This window comes from Podarcis gaigeae (genome assembly GCF_964106915.1).
Source record: "Podarcis gaigeae genome assembly, chromosome: 12".
Taxonomy (NCBI): Eukaryota; Metazoa; Chordata; class Lepidosauria; order Squamata; family Lacertidae; genus Podarcis; species Podarcis gaigeae.
Genome location: NC_139688.1, coordinates 48,223,418 through 48,238,411, shown reverse-complemented (window position 1 = coordinate 48,238,411; position 14,994 = coordinate 48,223,418). Strand labels below are relative to the sequence as shown.

Genomic DNA, 14,994 nt, shown 5'->3' with positions numbered 1-14,994 from the left:
TGGTTTTTTTTTTAAAAAAAAGATTATTGTAGCTTACTTCTAGCATAACATGCAATAGATGCTGCAAGGTAAATACAGAAAAAGCAAATTGGCCCAAGAATGATCCATTATCATATGTGTTGGACCTGTAAGGTAATAAAAGTTTTCTGGGAGATGATATATAATGAAATAAAAAAAATGTTTAAAATAACTTTTGTTAAGAAACCAGAAGCTTTTCTATTAGGAATTACAGGTACTGACATACCAAAGGACCAGAAAAGACAAAGCCGCCCAGATGTTATTAGCCCAGAGTTGGAAAGAAGATAAAGTCCCTACCAGAGAAGAATGGCAAACATGCAGAGATGGCAGAGATGGCAAAGTTGACTTGAAAACTCAGAAACCAAAAGGATAAAAATTTCACAAAAGAATGGGGAAAATTTATAAGTTACCTAGGAGACCATTGTAAGCAGGTGGAAACAAGAGCAGGATTTTGACTCACTTGTAGTATAAAAAATATTATGGATAATATGGCTCGATATAAAAATTGAAGTACCTATGAATATACGTATGACAGAGGGGACGACAGAGGATGAGATGGTTGGACAGTGTTCTCGCAGCTACAAACATGAGTTTGACCAAACTGCGGGAGGCAGTGGAAGACAGGAGTGCCTGGCGTGCTCTGGTCCATGGGGTCACGGAGAGTCGGATAAGACTAAACGACTAAACAACAACAACATGAATATGCAATGTAGATTCTAAAAATGAGACCCCATAGAGGAAATGGGGGGAAGTCTCGAGATTCGGAGAATCTCTTTATATAGGTATGTTTTTACTAATTTGTGTTTACTTGTACTTTGTAAAACCATTTTTAAAAAATCATTATTAAAAAAAATGATCCACAATGACTAGAAATAGGTTTTTGTGCATAAATGTGCCCTACTCATAACATAAAAACTAGAAGGCAGCTTTAGTGTTGTTGGAATGCATAGAAATTCCTTCAACACTCAAACAGAGCACATAGGCTGCCTAACAAATGCTCAGTGCTCTCATCTGTGGGCAAAAGATTCCTCATGACAGGGGGTTGGACTAGATGACCCTTGTGGTACCATCCAACTTCACAATTCTGTGATTCTGTGATTTGCAAGTATCAGGAGGGAGCAAGCAGGCACTGGAGGTTGTAAGGTTCCCCCAGTGGCGTAGCGTGGGTTGTCAGCACCCGGGGCAAGGCAAGTAATTTGCGCCCCCTAACCTGTGGATTTGCGCCCCCTAACCCTAACCCCCGGATGTTGCACCCGGTGCGGCCGGCCCCCCCTGCACCCCCCACGCTACGCCACTGGGTTCCCCTCCTGCCCTAACTAGTGATCAGACCTATGGAGCCGATAGGCAAGCTACTGGAGGATTCCCCGTGTACATAAATGATAACCATGCTGCCTTCTCTGCTGCTATCAGCCCCCCAAAAGGGACCTGTGTGTTCACAGAGCAGTTTCTTCTCTAACATAAAAGAATGAAAATACAGTGTAAAGGACTAAAGCTCAACACACATTCGCTTCTGCAACAGTTCACCTGCACTGCGGCAAAAGCCCAAAGTGTTTACAATGCTTACATTTTGGTTCGGCTCCTATTAATAAAGTTAATACAGTGGAGCCTCAGTTTTCAAACTTAATCCGTTCCAGAAGACCGTTCGGCTTCCGAAAAGTTCAAAAACTGAGGGTCAATGGGCCGGCTGCAAAGTCAATGGGAAAAAATGAAAAACGCGCCTCAGAAGCCGTTCGGTTTCCGAAAATCGTTTGAAAACGGAAGCATTCACTTCCTGGTTGTCGGCGTTTGGGTTCCGAAAACATTCGACAACCGTGGTTCCACTGTACTTGAAAGTCAGCACAATATGCATGCAGAAAAATCTAAAAATCCTATTAAATGCTGAGCATTTCCACAAGGAGTCACTGTTGGTCCAACCACAGACATAACAGAGAAGTAAGCGGAGGTTGTCCTATGAATATGCTAGGTTTTCAAAACAGAGATCAGCAGTTTGTAGTATTTGCGGCATGAGGATAGCAACAGAACACTTGCTGTCAAAACACCCATGAACCCACAAACACAGTATCTTATTCCTGTGGCCCTGCCGTTTTCACAGGAGCGAGCCCTGGAGACCGAGGGCAATTGGGAGAGGAGAGTGGAGGATGACAGGATCCCACCCTGTGCCCACAAATATCCAATGTCTATGTTATAATTTGCAGCCAGTTCCAGTCAGTCTGAAGTTTGCAAGCTGCAGGCAGTTTCTTCTTAAGAATTTTGTTTTTTTTTTAAGGTCCTCTTGAGGCACTAGGGCAGTGGTGTCCAAACTGTTTTCAAAGAGGGCCAGATTTGATGAAGTGAAGATCCGACCAAAGAGCCACCCAAAGTTGTTGATCTTTTTTTAGGATTGAAGTTGTTGACAGTTTTTTTTAGGATTTTACCTCAGGAAACAAACTGCCACAGGGGCTGGATTAAATTGATTGGCGGGCCAGATTCGGCCCCGAAACAGACTTTGGACATGGGGGATCTGGGGGTCTGTAAGAGACACTGGGGTTTGTTAAACCCTTGGCTCACCAAAGCTCCCTTTCATTCATAAAAGACACACAGCCCAGTTGCTGCTTGGTGACTGGAGACACTTGGTGGAGGCATTTGGGAATGAACTTCTGAGAGTAAACTTTTGGGAGTAAACTGGCCATGCCAGCCAAACCAAGGACAACTCACCCTTAGTATGTAGTGTAATAAACGAAAATATGCCCTCATTCCCTTATGGGGGGCACAAATGCCCTTACAGAGTCCTTTGCAGGTTCTCCATTGGTCGGAGAAAATAACAGAGGCCAACCAGAGAATAATGAGAAGCAAAGCAGCTAGTAAGCCTGATCTTTATTGATCTGTTGCAACAGGGTGCCTCCTTCACACGCAGGAGAAGGAGGAGACCCCGAACCAAGGTGTGCCTGCCCTTATATAGACATTTTAAATTGCCCGCCCTGGAGTCCAAGACCACCCCCAGACACATCATGCATACATCACAGAAGGGATGTACCTCAAGACCACCCTCCCAGACACATCATACCTATGTCACAGAAAGGGCGGTCTACAACAGAAATTTGAGTGTGTTGTTTACCCCCTTTCTGGCAGGTTACCTGTTAATGCTTACTTGATTGGATACCCTGGGGAGCCTGGCCAGTCTTTTGTAATGATAAATACTTAGTTCCTGAGCCAGGTCACAGGTTCACTCTATTCATACACAGACATACCCTTAAGAAAGGATTTGTGAAGGAAAAGACACTGGGGAGGCTTTTCAATTTTCCTTGACCTTGCAGAGAAATCATTTGGTCAGTTTGGGACTCAAAATGGTTTTCAGGGCTATCTTCCTGTGCTGCTTCAGACATGTGGTTTATATATTTATGTATGTGTTTGCTTGGTACATTTATGAACATTTATTATATATATAAGACCTTGATTTTTTTTATTTCAGTAGGCTTCAGAACTTTATCCATGCAGGCATTTTTTAAGTAAAAAGCAAGAAGGCTTTGAAGGGCTGACACATCAATGTGCAGACGTGGACATCGCAGAAAGTTGTATCCAATGGCTTTTTTTGCCAGCTACCCTCTGCAGATGTCTGGGGGCTTCTGATTGGATTTTATATGTATTTTTGTGTGTGTGTGTAAATCCTATAAAAACTCCAGGTGGACAACACCTAGGGGTTCAGCTTTTGCGAAATATCCCACTGCATCTTACTTTGTGCAAAGTAATATAATTGCTGGACTCTCTTGTCTCATCTGGCTCCTGTGTCTAATTGGCAAGATCCAGGAAGAACAGTTTTTTTTAACCTTCAACGCTTTCACTCACCTGAAGATTCAAGCTCTCCACCTGGAGGGGAGTAAACAAACCTGGAGACTTCAGGATTTTGAATAATCTGTTTTTTGGTATGTGTAATGTTATGTACTGAAGTTCTCACCCTGGGCCAGCAGGGGGATGCTGTAGATAGTTTTCACTCAGGTCCACATATGCAAATAAGGGATTGAAAGTGACGTTCAGTGATTGGATAGTTACAGAAAGTGTTACAGTTGTGTTGTAGTGGAGCTCTATATAAGCAGGCTGGCTGAACCCTTCAGTTCAGTTCAGTTCTGGCGTAATAAACAAGAGCTGTTTGAAGAATCGCTGTGTCGTCTGATATGTTCACCCACAACTTAACATGTAACATTCATCAAGCTGCAAGGGCCAAACTGTACACGAGTGTTTGCATTTTAAGAGGTCTCATTTAAAAAAGAAAAGAAAACCAGCTGTGGGGAATGTATAAAAGGATGAGGGTCATGGCATCTAGTGAGGGGTAGCAATTCTTTCTCTCCTGCCATATTTCTTGCCTCCTAAAGTTACTATCTGTTGCAGGAGGAAAACGGCCCCAAAACACCTTCACTGTTCTGTCAAAATAGGTGGGGGGAATATTTTCAATGAAAGATGACTAACTTCCTGTCTTGTGTCCTGAAGCCCATCAATTGTATCTGCTGTTTTAAAACAAATCAATACCGGACGTATTCTGTGCAATCAGATATTTACCAAATCTAGTAATCTGGGTCTTAACTGAGCCAGGTCTACCACTGCCTTGGCAGAGAAAATTGGAAAGCATTTATTGAATACATGGGAAATAATTGTGTACAGTTGGCAGCATAAAGTTAAATTCAACAATGTAAATAGGTTTTGATGGATGCAATAATGGATTACTGAATGGTATAGTTTTTTGTAAAATATGTAGGGATTTATGAGGAAACATGGAAAGAGAAGAAGGGAAGTCGTTGATATTTCAAGGATGTAAAAATGAGTATTTGAAATTGTAAAACAAAAAATTAATTTAAAAAACTTATAAAAATACATAAATACCTTGATCCTCACCTTCACCGACAGAGTTAATCTTTGTGGTGATTTCCAGTGTCTGAATTTCAAGCATGAGTATGAGGAGAGACAGGTTCGTTTTCCACAAGTGTACAAAAATGTATGATTAATGCCATTATTCACACAGCTATTAATGAAGATGAGCTATCCTGTGTCTGGCCTCAAGTCCTTAATTGGGCATTAATCATGTAATTCTGGGAGTTAGTAGCCAACAGAGGATGCATATGATGGAAAAAAGAACCGGCACCTCTTTTTTTAAAAAAAGAAAAAAGCAGCCAACAGTAACTTAAAAATCAGCTTTCCTTTATTACTCCTTTTAGGATTGTCACAGTGGATCACGCAGCTTGCCTTAACAAGCATACATCAAATCTCTGGTAAGGAATGTGATTCCTTGCCTTCATCAGAATCTTTGTTGGTGTTGAATGGGGTCTGATTCATCAAGGTTATTTAAATCACAAGCAAGCAGGTGCAGACAGAGCAGTATGAGGAAGAATGTGTCACAGAAGTCAAAGGAATGTGCTTGGATTTTTAAAGAACAAACTAGGCGTTTCCAAGTTACCTACGGTGGTAGTCAGCTAACTTTTACCTCGAGTAGATCTACTGAAATTCACATGAGCAGCTTGAAACACAGCAAGGTCACTATCCTCTGCTGCATTACAAGTCACATTCTTACATTGCTGTTGTTGTTGTTTAGTCGTTTAGTCGTGTCCGACTCTTCGTGACCCCATGGACCAGAGCACGCCAGGCACTCCTGTCTTCCACTGCCTCCTGCAGTTTGGTCAAACTCAAGCTGGTAGCTTCAAGAACACTGTCCAACCATCTCGTCCTCTGTCATCCCCTTCTCCTTGTGCCCTCCATCTTTCCCAACATCAGGGTCTTTTCCAGGGAGTCTTCTCTTCTCATGAGGTGGCCAAAGTATTGGAGCCTCAGCTTCACAATCTGTCCTTCCAGTGAGCACTCAGGGCTGATTTCCTTGGAAATGAATTAACTACAGCTAAAATATTGTGTTCATTTTTCACATGGTCTAGCCCTTCCCCTGCCCACCCCCCTAATATTCTTAAGAAGGTCTCTTCTCCAGTCTTCAGAGAGTGGCTGGAAGTGGGAAGGCAGGAAAAGGTCCTCCTTTCCTTCTACTCTGAGGTTTAATCTGAAATCTTAGGTGCCCAGAGCTCAGAAACGGCTCACGCTAATGAAATTCCTTTTCGCAAAATGCGCCTAGAACAATGGGAGTTTCGAACACTGCTGGCCCCTAAGCAGAAATGGTCCTGTCAGAAGGGAGGATACGGGTTAACAGTATGCTGACATTCCTGTTTTTTCACCAGTGATTCATAACCAAATGCACACACACATATAGCAGCACCAGAATGATGCCATTTTGAGCACAATTCCTGCCAATCTGGGGCTACCAGCAAACCAAAAAAAGGGTGTTCAAAAAAAAGCCCTTCTGTTAAGTACAGTAGTTACTTAAGATGCAGGTAAGCAGCGGTTAACTGTAAACACCATTTTATTTCAGTTTTGAAGAACTCACACATGTAAAAAAAGACCCTTTGCATCAACATGTCTGTCTCTGTTAAACACAGAAATTCATTTTTTAAATTTATTTTAAAAAAACAGCCTGGAATTTAAGAAATTACAGCATTTTAAGACTGTGGAACAGGAACACTGTGGATTTCAGTCAGGTACAAAGGTGCCACAAATATTTACAATGACAGTATCTTGTAAGACAACACTTCAAATGCAGCATTAAAAAAAAGAGGACTATACAGTGAATAAGTTATTGAGCGGCATATAGAAATAGTGGCATCAAAACAAATAACTTGGGGGATAATTATGCAACTCCAGTCTGAGCCTGCAATTCTCATGAAGGTTTTATAGCATAGTGTTCTGCATTCACAGAGGCTACAAGAAATACAACTCTATCTGAGGGGGGGGGGAATTATTTTGGAAATAGTTGTACTGCCAGGAAATGAGGTTTTACGCAACTTTAGCGAGACAATGCCCAGAGCTTCCCCCGACCCCAGCCCCCAGAACAGGCTGCTACAGCTGTGCAAAGCCCGAAGCACGCCCCAAGCTTCTGGGTGCCGGCAAGCTCTCCGCTAGCCGTGGGAGTGCTGCGTCTCCCACGGCTAGCGGATAGCTTCCTGAAGCCTGGAGAGTGAGAGGGGTCAGTGCGCACCGACCCCCCTCGCTCTCCAGGCTTCAGCAAAAGCCTGCATTCGCCCCATAGGACGCACACAGATTTCCCCTTAATTTTTGGAGGGGGGAAAAGTGCGTCCTATAGGGCGAAAAATACGGTAACTGATGAGAGCCAATACACAAGACTAGAAGTACTATTAATGTGAAAATTAAATGCTAATGATGGAAACTGGAGTTACTGGCTTCAACTGATACACATTTAAACGACAGAGTGAAAAGAACTGGGTGGTACAAATTTATATGGCGGCACAAGATTTGCTGAATGCGTTACTCTGAAGGAATCCAGAAAAGTTCTCTGTAAAACTACAAGGCGCTGCTCGTTTTTGCCAGCTCAGAAGTCACGGCTGATATTTCACCTGAGTTTCAGGAGCAACTTGAACTTGTTAAGGCAGCTTCTTTGGGGAAGGGTGGCCTAGGAAGCCCCATTGCTCTCGCACAGCATCACCAAACAGCCTTCTGGATTTTAACTATTATCCTTTTTCTGTGACTAGTTAAAACTCTGCGTATGATGCACGCGCACGCCCACAGACACACGCTGCCAGAAGCAGCCCTTGCTCAAGAACTGCTGAGGTAAATGGGAGTTCTGCAAAAGGCCTTGCGCAACAGTCAAACACTTATGTACGAAGATGAAATGCTAATGTCAAGTAGCTGCCACAAAGCCCAGTGGAAATGTTTCCCCACATTCTATTAACTGCTGAATATTTCTGAGTGAAGCCTGTGTACGGCAATCGTATTCAGTCAAGTGACATAGTGTTATGTCATTTTTTAAAAATGCAAACTTTGCCTTTCCATCCTTTCCTAACTTGCATTCTGTTTAATCATCACTTTGCAAGAGTTAATTCACACTAAGCCAGCTGGCGCCTCTCTGGAAGTCTAGCACAGTGTGCAAAAATTATTTATGTTCCACAAAGCGGCTCACCTACCCACAAAATTAGGCACCTGAATACATAGGTTTGGGGCAATTTATGCTGCCAAAATCCAGAGTTGTGCAGGCCATGAAAATGGCATTGTTGTCTTCTTTGTTCTTATATATTTGAAGGCAAGGACCTAGCCATTGGTTGCACATATGCATAAAAAGTTGCATATTTTCACGTGTCTTCAGAACATAACATCGTTCAAACATCCATCGAGGTCAAGCCCATAAATAATTTTGAACTTTTTACACTGAAGTCTATCGTTTTTGCACCTTAAGGGTTGCGCAGATTAGCAGCCTCATTCATGCTGAACTAATCATTTCTTTGCACAGGAACCTTGGCAATATTATATCATTTGCATATTTGCTGGCGAAGTGGAAACTGCTATGTTATATGCATGAATGAAAATTAAATAATTGTTTTTATTTAAATAAAAATAAAAAAGAACCTGGACGACACACTGGTCTTAGTTTTAAAACATCACTGGAGGACAATCACAACAAAATTATAGATGAAAAAAGAAAGAAAATGAAATGTCCTGAACTGTATATATACATACACCATACAACTGATTGAAAAGAGAAGTAGAATTCTTTTTCACAAATAGCACAATAACTTTTGCTGTTCAGTTGTTGTAGGCATTGTCCGTTCAATGGATTCCAGGTAATCCTTGTCACATCCAAGGAAGTGAATCCACGTGAATATAGAAGTCATATTCCTATGACAAGGCTACGGTGTGAAAAAACCATCTTCAGACTATGCCATTCTGCACACCCACATTTTTTATTCTGTAGTATGGCTGAAATCTTCACAAGAAACACAGGAAGGAAGATATTTTTGGCAAAATATCCAGCTTCGTTTAAGCTCCAATGTGCCATCTCTTCTTGCCTTTTAAAAAACACAGGTCTGCTATTACGACAACCGAAAATACAGCTTTGCTGTCCTTTTCCATGTTCCAAGTTACTTGTATCCCTGCAAAACATGCTACGGAAATACATCGTCTGAGCACGTTCATTCGAAAACCGGAACAGAGCTGCAGCAAGCAAAGTATTTTGTTTTCTTTCTTTTTTTAAAAAAAAAGGTAAAACACAGAAAAATGGGTGCAAGATTTAGTTTCTTATCTGAACCGTCAAATAAACATTAGAGCTCTGAATTTTCCTGTTCGTTTTCCTCAAGCAAGGACTTGCCGACATTTCCATTACCACTCGAAGTCACGTCACCATTGGCCTGGAGTTCTTCCGGTTTGCGTTGTGCAAAGGTATAGATCTCACTGTCAGTCAGTATCGTGAAAGACGACTCCTCCATGCTGGGCACTTTGGATATTTTCCTGATCGGAGGCGGCGAAGGGGCCGTACTCACTGGCCCAGTAAAAGGCTGGTACACGCCTATTTCGGCATTTTCCGGTTTCATAGAGTCATCCAGCAAGTGCCCATAAACCATGGTGTCATCAATAACTGCATAGATATGAGACTCGTTCTTTTTCCTCTTTTTGAATATTCCCTGCTTTCCAGGCAACTGGGTGTTGATGTTACCGTTATACACTCCTATGGCTGGAGTCTGGTTTTCCTGTTTTTTTCTGGTGGAATAAAGAAACAAAGCAAGAAACGTTAAAAATAATGCTGCTTTTGCATTTACAGCCGTATCTCCGTTCAACTTCCAAATGTTCAGAAACCAAAGTGTGGCTTCTGATTAGCTGCAGAAACCTCCTGCAGCCAATCAGAAGCCCCATTGGACGTTCGGCTTCCAAAAAAGGTTCGCAAACCAGAATGGTCACTTCTGGGTTTGCGGCGTTTGGGAGCCAAAACATTTGGGAACTAAGCTGTTCAAAAACCAAGGTACAACTGTACTGCACATACACACACTTCCTCTTTAATCATTTCGATCTGCAAAGCATAGGAAGCATGTGCTAGTTTGCCCACTTATAAAAAAGGGTCATATTTAATTATAAACTTGCATTCTCTGCCCAGCTACCCAAAAAGAGCTAGGTCTACATCTACAGACATTTGCCAGAGTGATCAATTGTTACCTTAGACAAATGCTAGACCCTAACCCCAAATCCTGCTTTTCCAACCTCCACTCCCAGATCTAAATACTCCCTGTAATATCCACTTTAGGTAAAGGTAAAGAGACACCTGACTATTAGGTCCAGTCCTGATTGACTCTGCGATTACAACACTCATCTCGCTTTACTGACCAAGGAAGCCGGCGTACAGATTCTGGGTCTTGTGGCCAGCATAACTAAGCCACTTCTGGCGAACCAGAGCAGTGCACAGAAACGCTGTTTACCTTCCCGCCAGAGCGGTACCTATTTATCTACTTGCACTTTGACGTGCTTTCAAACTACTAGGTTGGCAGCAGCAGGGACCGAGCAACAGGAGCTCACCCCGTCGCGGGGATTCAAACCACCAACCTTCTGATCAGCAAGTCCTAGGCTCTGTGGTTTAACCCACAGTGCCACCCGCATTTAGTTTGGCCAATTAGCCCATCCAGTTTGTTTAGAACATCCTTTATTCTGCCTTTCATATGTACACATGATAGTTTCACTGGTTGTTTTGCAGGTCCAGAAAGAAGTTTACTCTAGCCCCAGGGAGCCACTGGCAGTGCTTGAAATTAGTCAGGCGCCAGGGGCGTTTTGCAAACGGCCAGCCCCTCCAGCTTTCTTAAACAAGGTTAAGCAGAAGAACTTATTTACTGCATTTATATCCCACCTTTTTCTCCAAGAAGTACATGGTTCAACCCCCTCACCAGTTAATCTCTACAACAACCGTGCAAGGTAGGTTGAGAGACTGTGACTGGCCCAAGGTCACTCTGTGAACTTCATGACTGAGCGGGGACTTGAACCCTGATCTCCCAGGTCCCAGTCCAACACTCTAACCACTACACCACACTGGCTTCCTAGAGTACTTCTGCTATGTAAATTAGGTAGGTATATGGCGATATAAATATATGGCGATAGCAAAAAGGCACTTAGAGAAGGATCTGAAATATTTTCCTTGAAACTTGATTTTGGTTTATTCTGGATTGTTTTATTTGATGGTTTAATGTGTTATAAACCTCCTTGAGTTTTTATTTTTAATAGAAAGTGATACAGAAATTAAATTATTATTATTATTATTATTATTATTATTATTATTATTATTATTATTATTAATAGCAATAGTGCCCAGACATTCTGTTGTGGTGACTGTAGTCAAGGTTTAAGTTGTCATTCGGCAATTAGCTTATATATCTGAGTTTCCAACACTGGCCACTGGGAAAGGCTGGCAGGCTGAGTCTGGTTTGATGAGTCTGAAGTTGCACAGGAAATTACAATCGTCAACTGAACTGAAATAACTTAAATGTGTAAATCATCTTCCTTTTAACTTAAAAATTAGCAGTTTTTATACAGTGGTACCTCAGATGTCGAACAGAATCCATTCTGGAAGTCCATTCGACTTCCAAAACGTTCAGGAACCAAGGCACAGCTTCTGATTGGCTGCAGGAAGCTCCTGCAGCCAATCGGAAGCCCCGCTGGACGTTCGGGTTCCAAAGAACATTCGCAAACCAGAACACTCACTTCCGGGGTTGCAGCATTCAGGAGCCAAAATTTCTGAGTACCAAGGCATTCGGGATCCAAAGTATGACTATATTAACCAAGACAACAGCAAGTATAAAACACTCAATTTGGCTCAGAAGCTTCATGGAATAAAAATAGCTAAAGGGAGAGGAATTGAACTTGAAGATAACCAGGTGACAGCAAAAACTGCAAATTGTTTAGCAGGTGCAATTAGGATAAGATCTGTTATTTGATTATTGATGTAAACCTCTAGAATGCATTTTGCATAGCTAAGCCTTTACCTTTATCTTTAGTGCATTTTATTTTATTTTATTGCTATGGCTATGGCTAGTGGCTGATGCAAATAAAGATTCTTCTGATCTGAAGCTTCGTGGAATAAAAACAACTATAAGGAAAGGAATCGAACTTAAAAGGGAAGGAGTTTTACAGCTATGGGGACTGTGCTAAAAAGGCCTTGGGCTGCATGGCCGCCAGCCTAACATATCTCAGCCTAACATGTATCACAGTATTTTAATATTCTTTTGGAAGCCGCCCAGAGTGGCTGGGGAAGCCTAGCTAGATGGACGGGGTATTAATAATAATAATAATAATAATAATAATAATAATAATAATAATAATAATAATATCTCAAGATGGAGTGTTAAATTTCCCACTTTATTTTCACACAGGGAACCATGTGAAATAGCCACCCTGCAAAAACGCTGCTGTCAGATAACACCCTAATTTTAGCATTTCCTCTGGTGTAACTTCATTTTATATGTCTCCCCGCTCACACAGTATGGGAAGATATACACATCTTAAAAATAAACGTGATTCAGAACTCTAAGAGTTCATACAGGCTGAAGTCTTCGTGACATTGGCCCGAGTGCCTCTGAATGGGGGCAAACTGCAGACATGAATCACTGCTTCATCACGATGTGACTTCCACAAGCAGAAGAGAATTGGGAAACTTGGGTCTTTCACTTCCTGACTGTATTCTGACTGAGACAGCCAAGGGGGTTGCCTTGGAGGGGTGGCATTTGTTGGTGCTGGTAAAGGAAAACTTGCATGAAGAGAGGTCAAGAAGTCTGTGGTGGGAACCATCAAGTTCAACCAACCATCTATATTAAATTGGAGTCGCCTTAAACAGGGAATGAGGAAAAAAATTACTTTTAGAAGAAATGATTCATAACAAGCAGGCATTATTGGGAGAGAGAAGTTGGAACAGTTTTGGCAAGTTTTCAAGCACTAAGAAATAAATCTCATGGGAAGAACTTGTCCTTCAAGAGGACCAATTAGAATTCAGCCTTAAAAATCATTGCTAGTCGCCTCCTGCTACAAAACGGACTTCTGGGGGAGGCTGCCAGGGGTCTGAATTGATTGCTTACAGAGGGCACTTTATGTTAGGCCACAGGTGGCCCATACCTGCCTTAAGGTGTGCAAATATAGCTCTTGTACCACTTAACATGCAGCCAGTGTGTGCCAGGACGACAAATTTCTTGCTGTGATTTCTGCCCCGATGCCATCGGCGCTGCAAGTTCTAACAGTGCAGGTCACATCAGGAAGAGATCAAAGCACGTTCAAGGCTCCAGATCACAAAGGAATAGTGTTCAGGGTTCCCTGGTTTGGAGCCTGCAATACTCCGTTAAAACCTGTATCTGCCTCTGGCAGAAAATGGGACATTTTAATCTGCACCGAAAACCTCTGAGAACAAGAGAAACCTACTTCTTCCTCTTGGTGCAGAATATGGCAAGCCCGATAGTTGATAGCAGTGCGAGTCCGCCAACCACCACGCCAATTATGACTGCCAAACCTGCAAAAAGTTAAAGTGAGATGTTCAGTGATATACAGAGAGGTGGCTCATCTTGTCCTGATTCACAGTCGCTGCATTTGCTAGCTTCTGAAACATTCCAGATTTTTATAAGCGTGTGCACATAGACACACAAACCAAAGGAACAAAATAAGAAAGATAGAAAGGGAGGTCTGGAAGGGAAGGGGTTACGCTGCGGGGCTCTCTCCTGACTAAACTTTCATGCCATGCATTTAACACTTGGACAGAGATTTACAATCTAAAATCCATATATTGCAATTTAGCAGGGACGCGGGTGGCGCTGTGGGTTAAACCACAGAGCCTAGGACTTGCCGATCAGAAGGTCGGCGGTTCGAATCCCCGCGACGGGGTGAGCTCCCGTTGCTCGGTCCCTGCTTCTGCCAACCTAGCAGTTCGAAAGCACATCAAAGTGCAAGCAGATAAATAGGTACCACTCCGGCGGGAAGGTAAACAGCGTTTCTGTGCGCTGCTTTGGTTCGCCAGAAGCGGCTTAGTCATGCTGGCCACATGACCCGGAAGCTGTATGCCGGCTCCCTCAGCCAATAAAGCAAGATGAGCGCCGCAACCCCAGAGTCGGCCACGACTGGACCTAATGGTCAGGGGTCCCTTTACCTTTTTATTGCAATTTAGTACACACACTGGGGGAAGGCAGGGGGAGGAAATGCACAGCAACTTGTAAATCAGGAGAATTTCAACAAATGCAAGGCCAGTAGTTAACAGCTGGATGGTGGGAAGGGGAAGAGAGAAATAGAAGTGGTGGGAAATCGCAAGAAGTTACGCAACTGCAAAAGAGTCATGCACAAGATGTTCTCTCTTTTAAAAAATGTTCCCACGTATGACATCCCGAATAGAATAGAAAAAGAAGTTTAGATAAAATAATCTCTCAACTGCTATGACTATCTAGCCTCATTTAAAAGTTCAACTATGACAGGAAATATGTTCCAGATTTGCTCTTCAGCAGCATGAATATTTATACACTAAAAAAGTGAAGTTATTCCCTTCTATATGCAATGTTCCCAGGTAGTTGCCATGTTTCAACGGGGAGTTTCACTAAAAGCACCCCTGTACATCTCTGCCATGGTTGCGCCATGAAAATATGAACCATGTGTGTCTCTGTTTGGGTGGATATAAACACAAGGGAAACGCCATAAATAAGGCAGAAATGAGATCGTTTCAACATAAGAAAAAAATCTCTATGGAAAACAGGGTTCTAAAATTTTCTGCTCTCAGGCGCCATCTGGTGTTGCATGTTTATAGCGCGTTCCATTCACTGTTTCTTTACTAATGCAGCAGAGTCCTCTGATAGCTCCATCCCATTTTACACAAAGTTAAGAGTTTATGGTAATAATGAAGCACAGAGAAACTTGCACCTACACCCAACAGGTTTCCCACGCTTACCAGGCTCTGGGAAGGTTGTGCGAGGGCCCTGGGAGCTGGCAGAATCCCACATACACCTCCTTCCGAAATCCTTGTAAGCAAACCCCCCCACACACACCTTGCGGGCTGGCGGGAGAAGTGGTCCAGTGGTTTGGGGGATACAAGCTTGCTGAAAGCAACTGAAAAGATGCTCAACATAGGTAGAAGAAGTGCGTAAGAGAAGGAAGCCCATGTTGACAGCTAGGAACTACAGTGGTACC

At 42.6% G+C, this 14,994-nt stretch overlaps 1 protein-coding gene across 3 annotated transcripts in view; it reads right to left on the bottom strand.

The window, feature by feature from the left end:
• Nucleotides 1-6,367: 6,367 nt before the first annotated feature.
• The window catches only part of CDCP1 (CUB domain containing protein 1), a 53,844-nt gene continuing 45,217 nt past the window's right edge, over nt 6,368-14,994 (bottom strand). The window contains exons 8-10 of one of the 3 annotated variants that reach the window (XM_083705762.1): nt 13,252-13,339; nt 7,071-9,567; nt 6,368-6,955 (exon numbers count right to left, since the gene is read on the bottom strand). In XM_083705762.1, the coding sequence (XP_083561888.1) occupies nt 9,132-9,567; nt 13,252-13,339 (524 nt within the window). In that variant the 3' untranslated portion in view covers nt 6,368-6,955; nt 7,071-9,131. Of the gene's footprint in view, nt 6,956-7,057; nt 9,568-13,251; nt 13,340-14,994 lie in introns of those variants that run through there. The other 2 variants (XM_083705763.1, XM_083705764.1) reach the window with 2 other exon arrangements.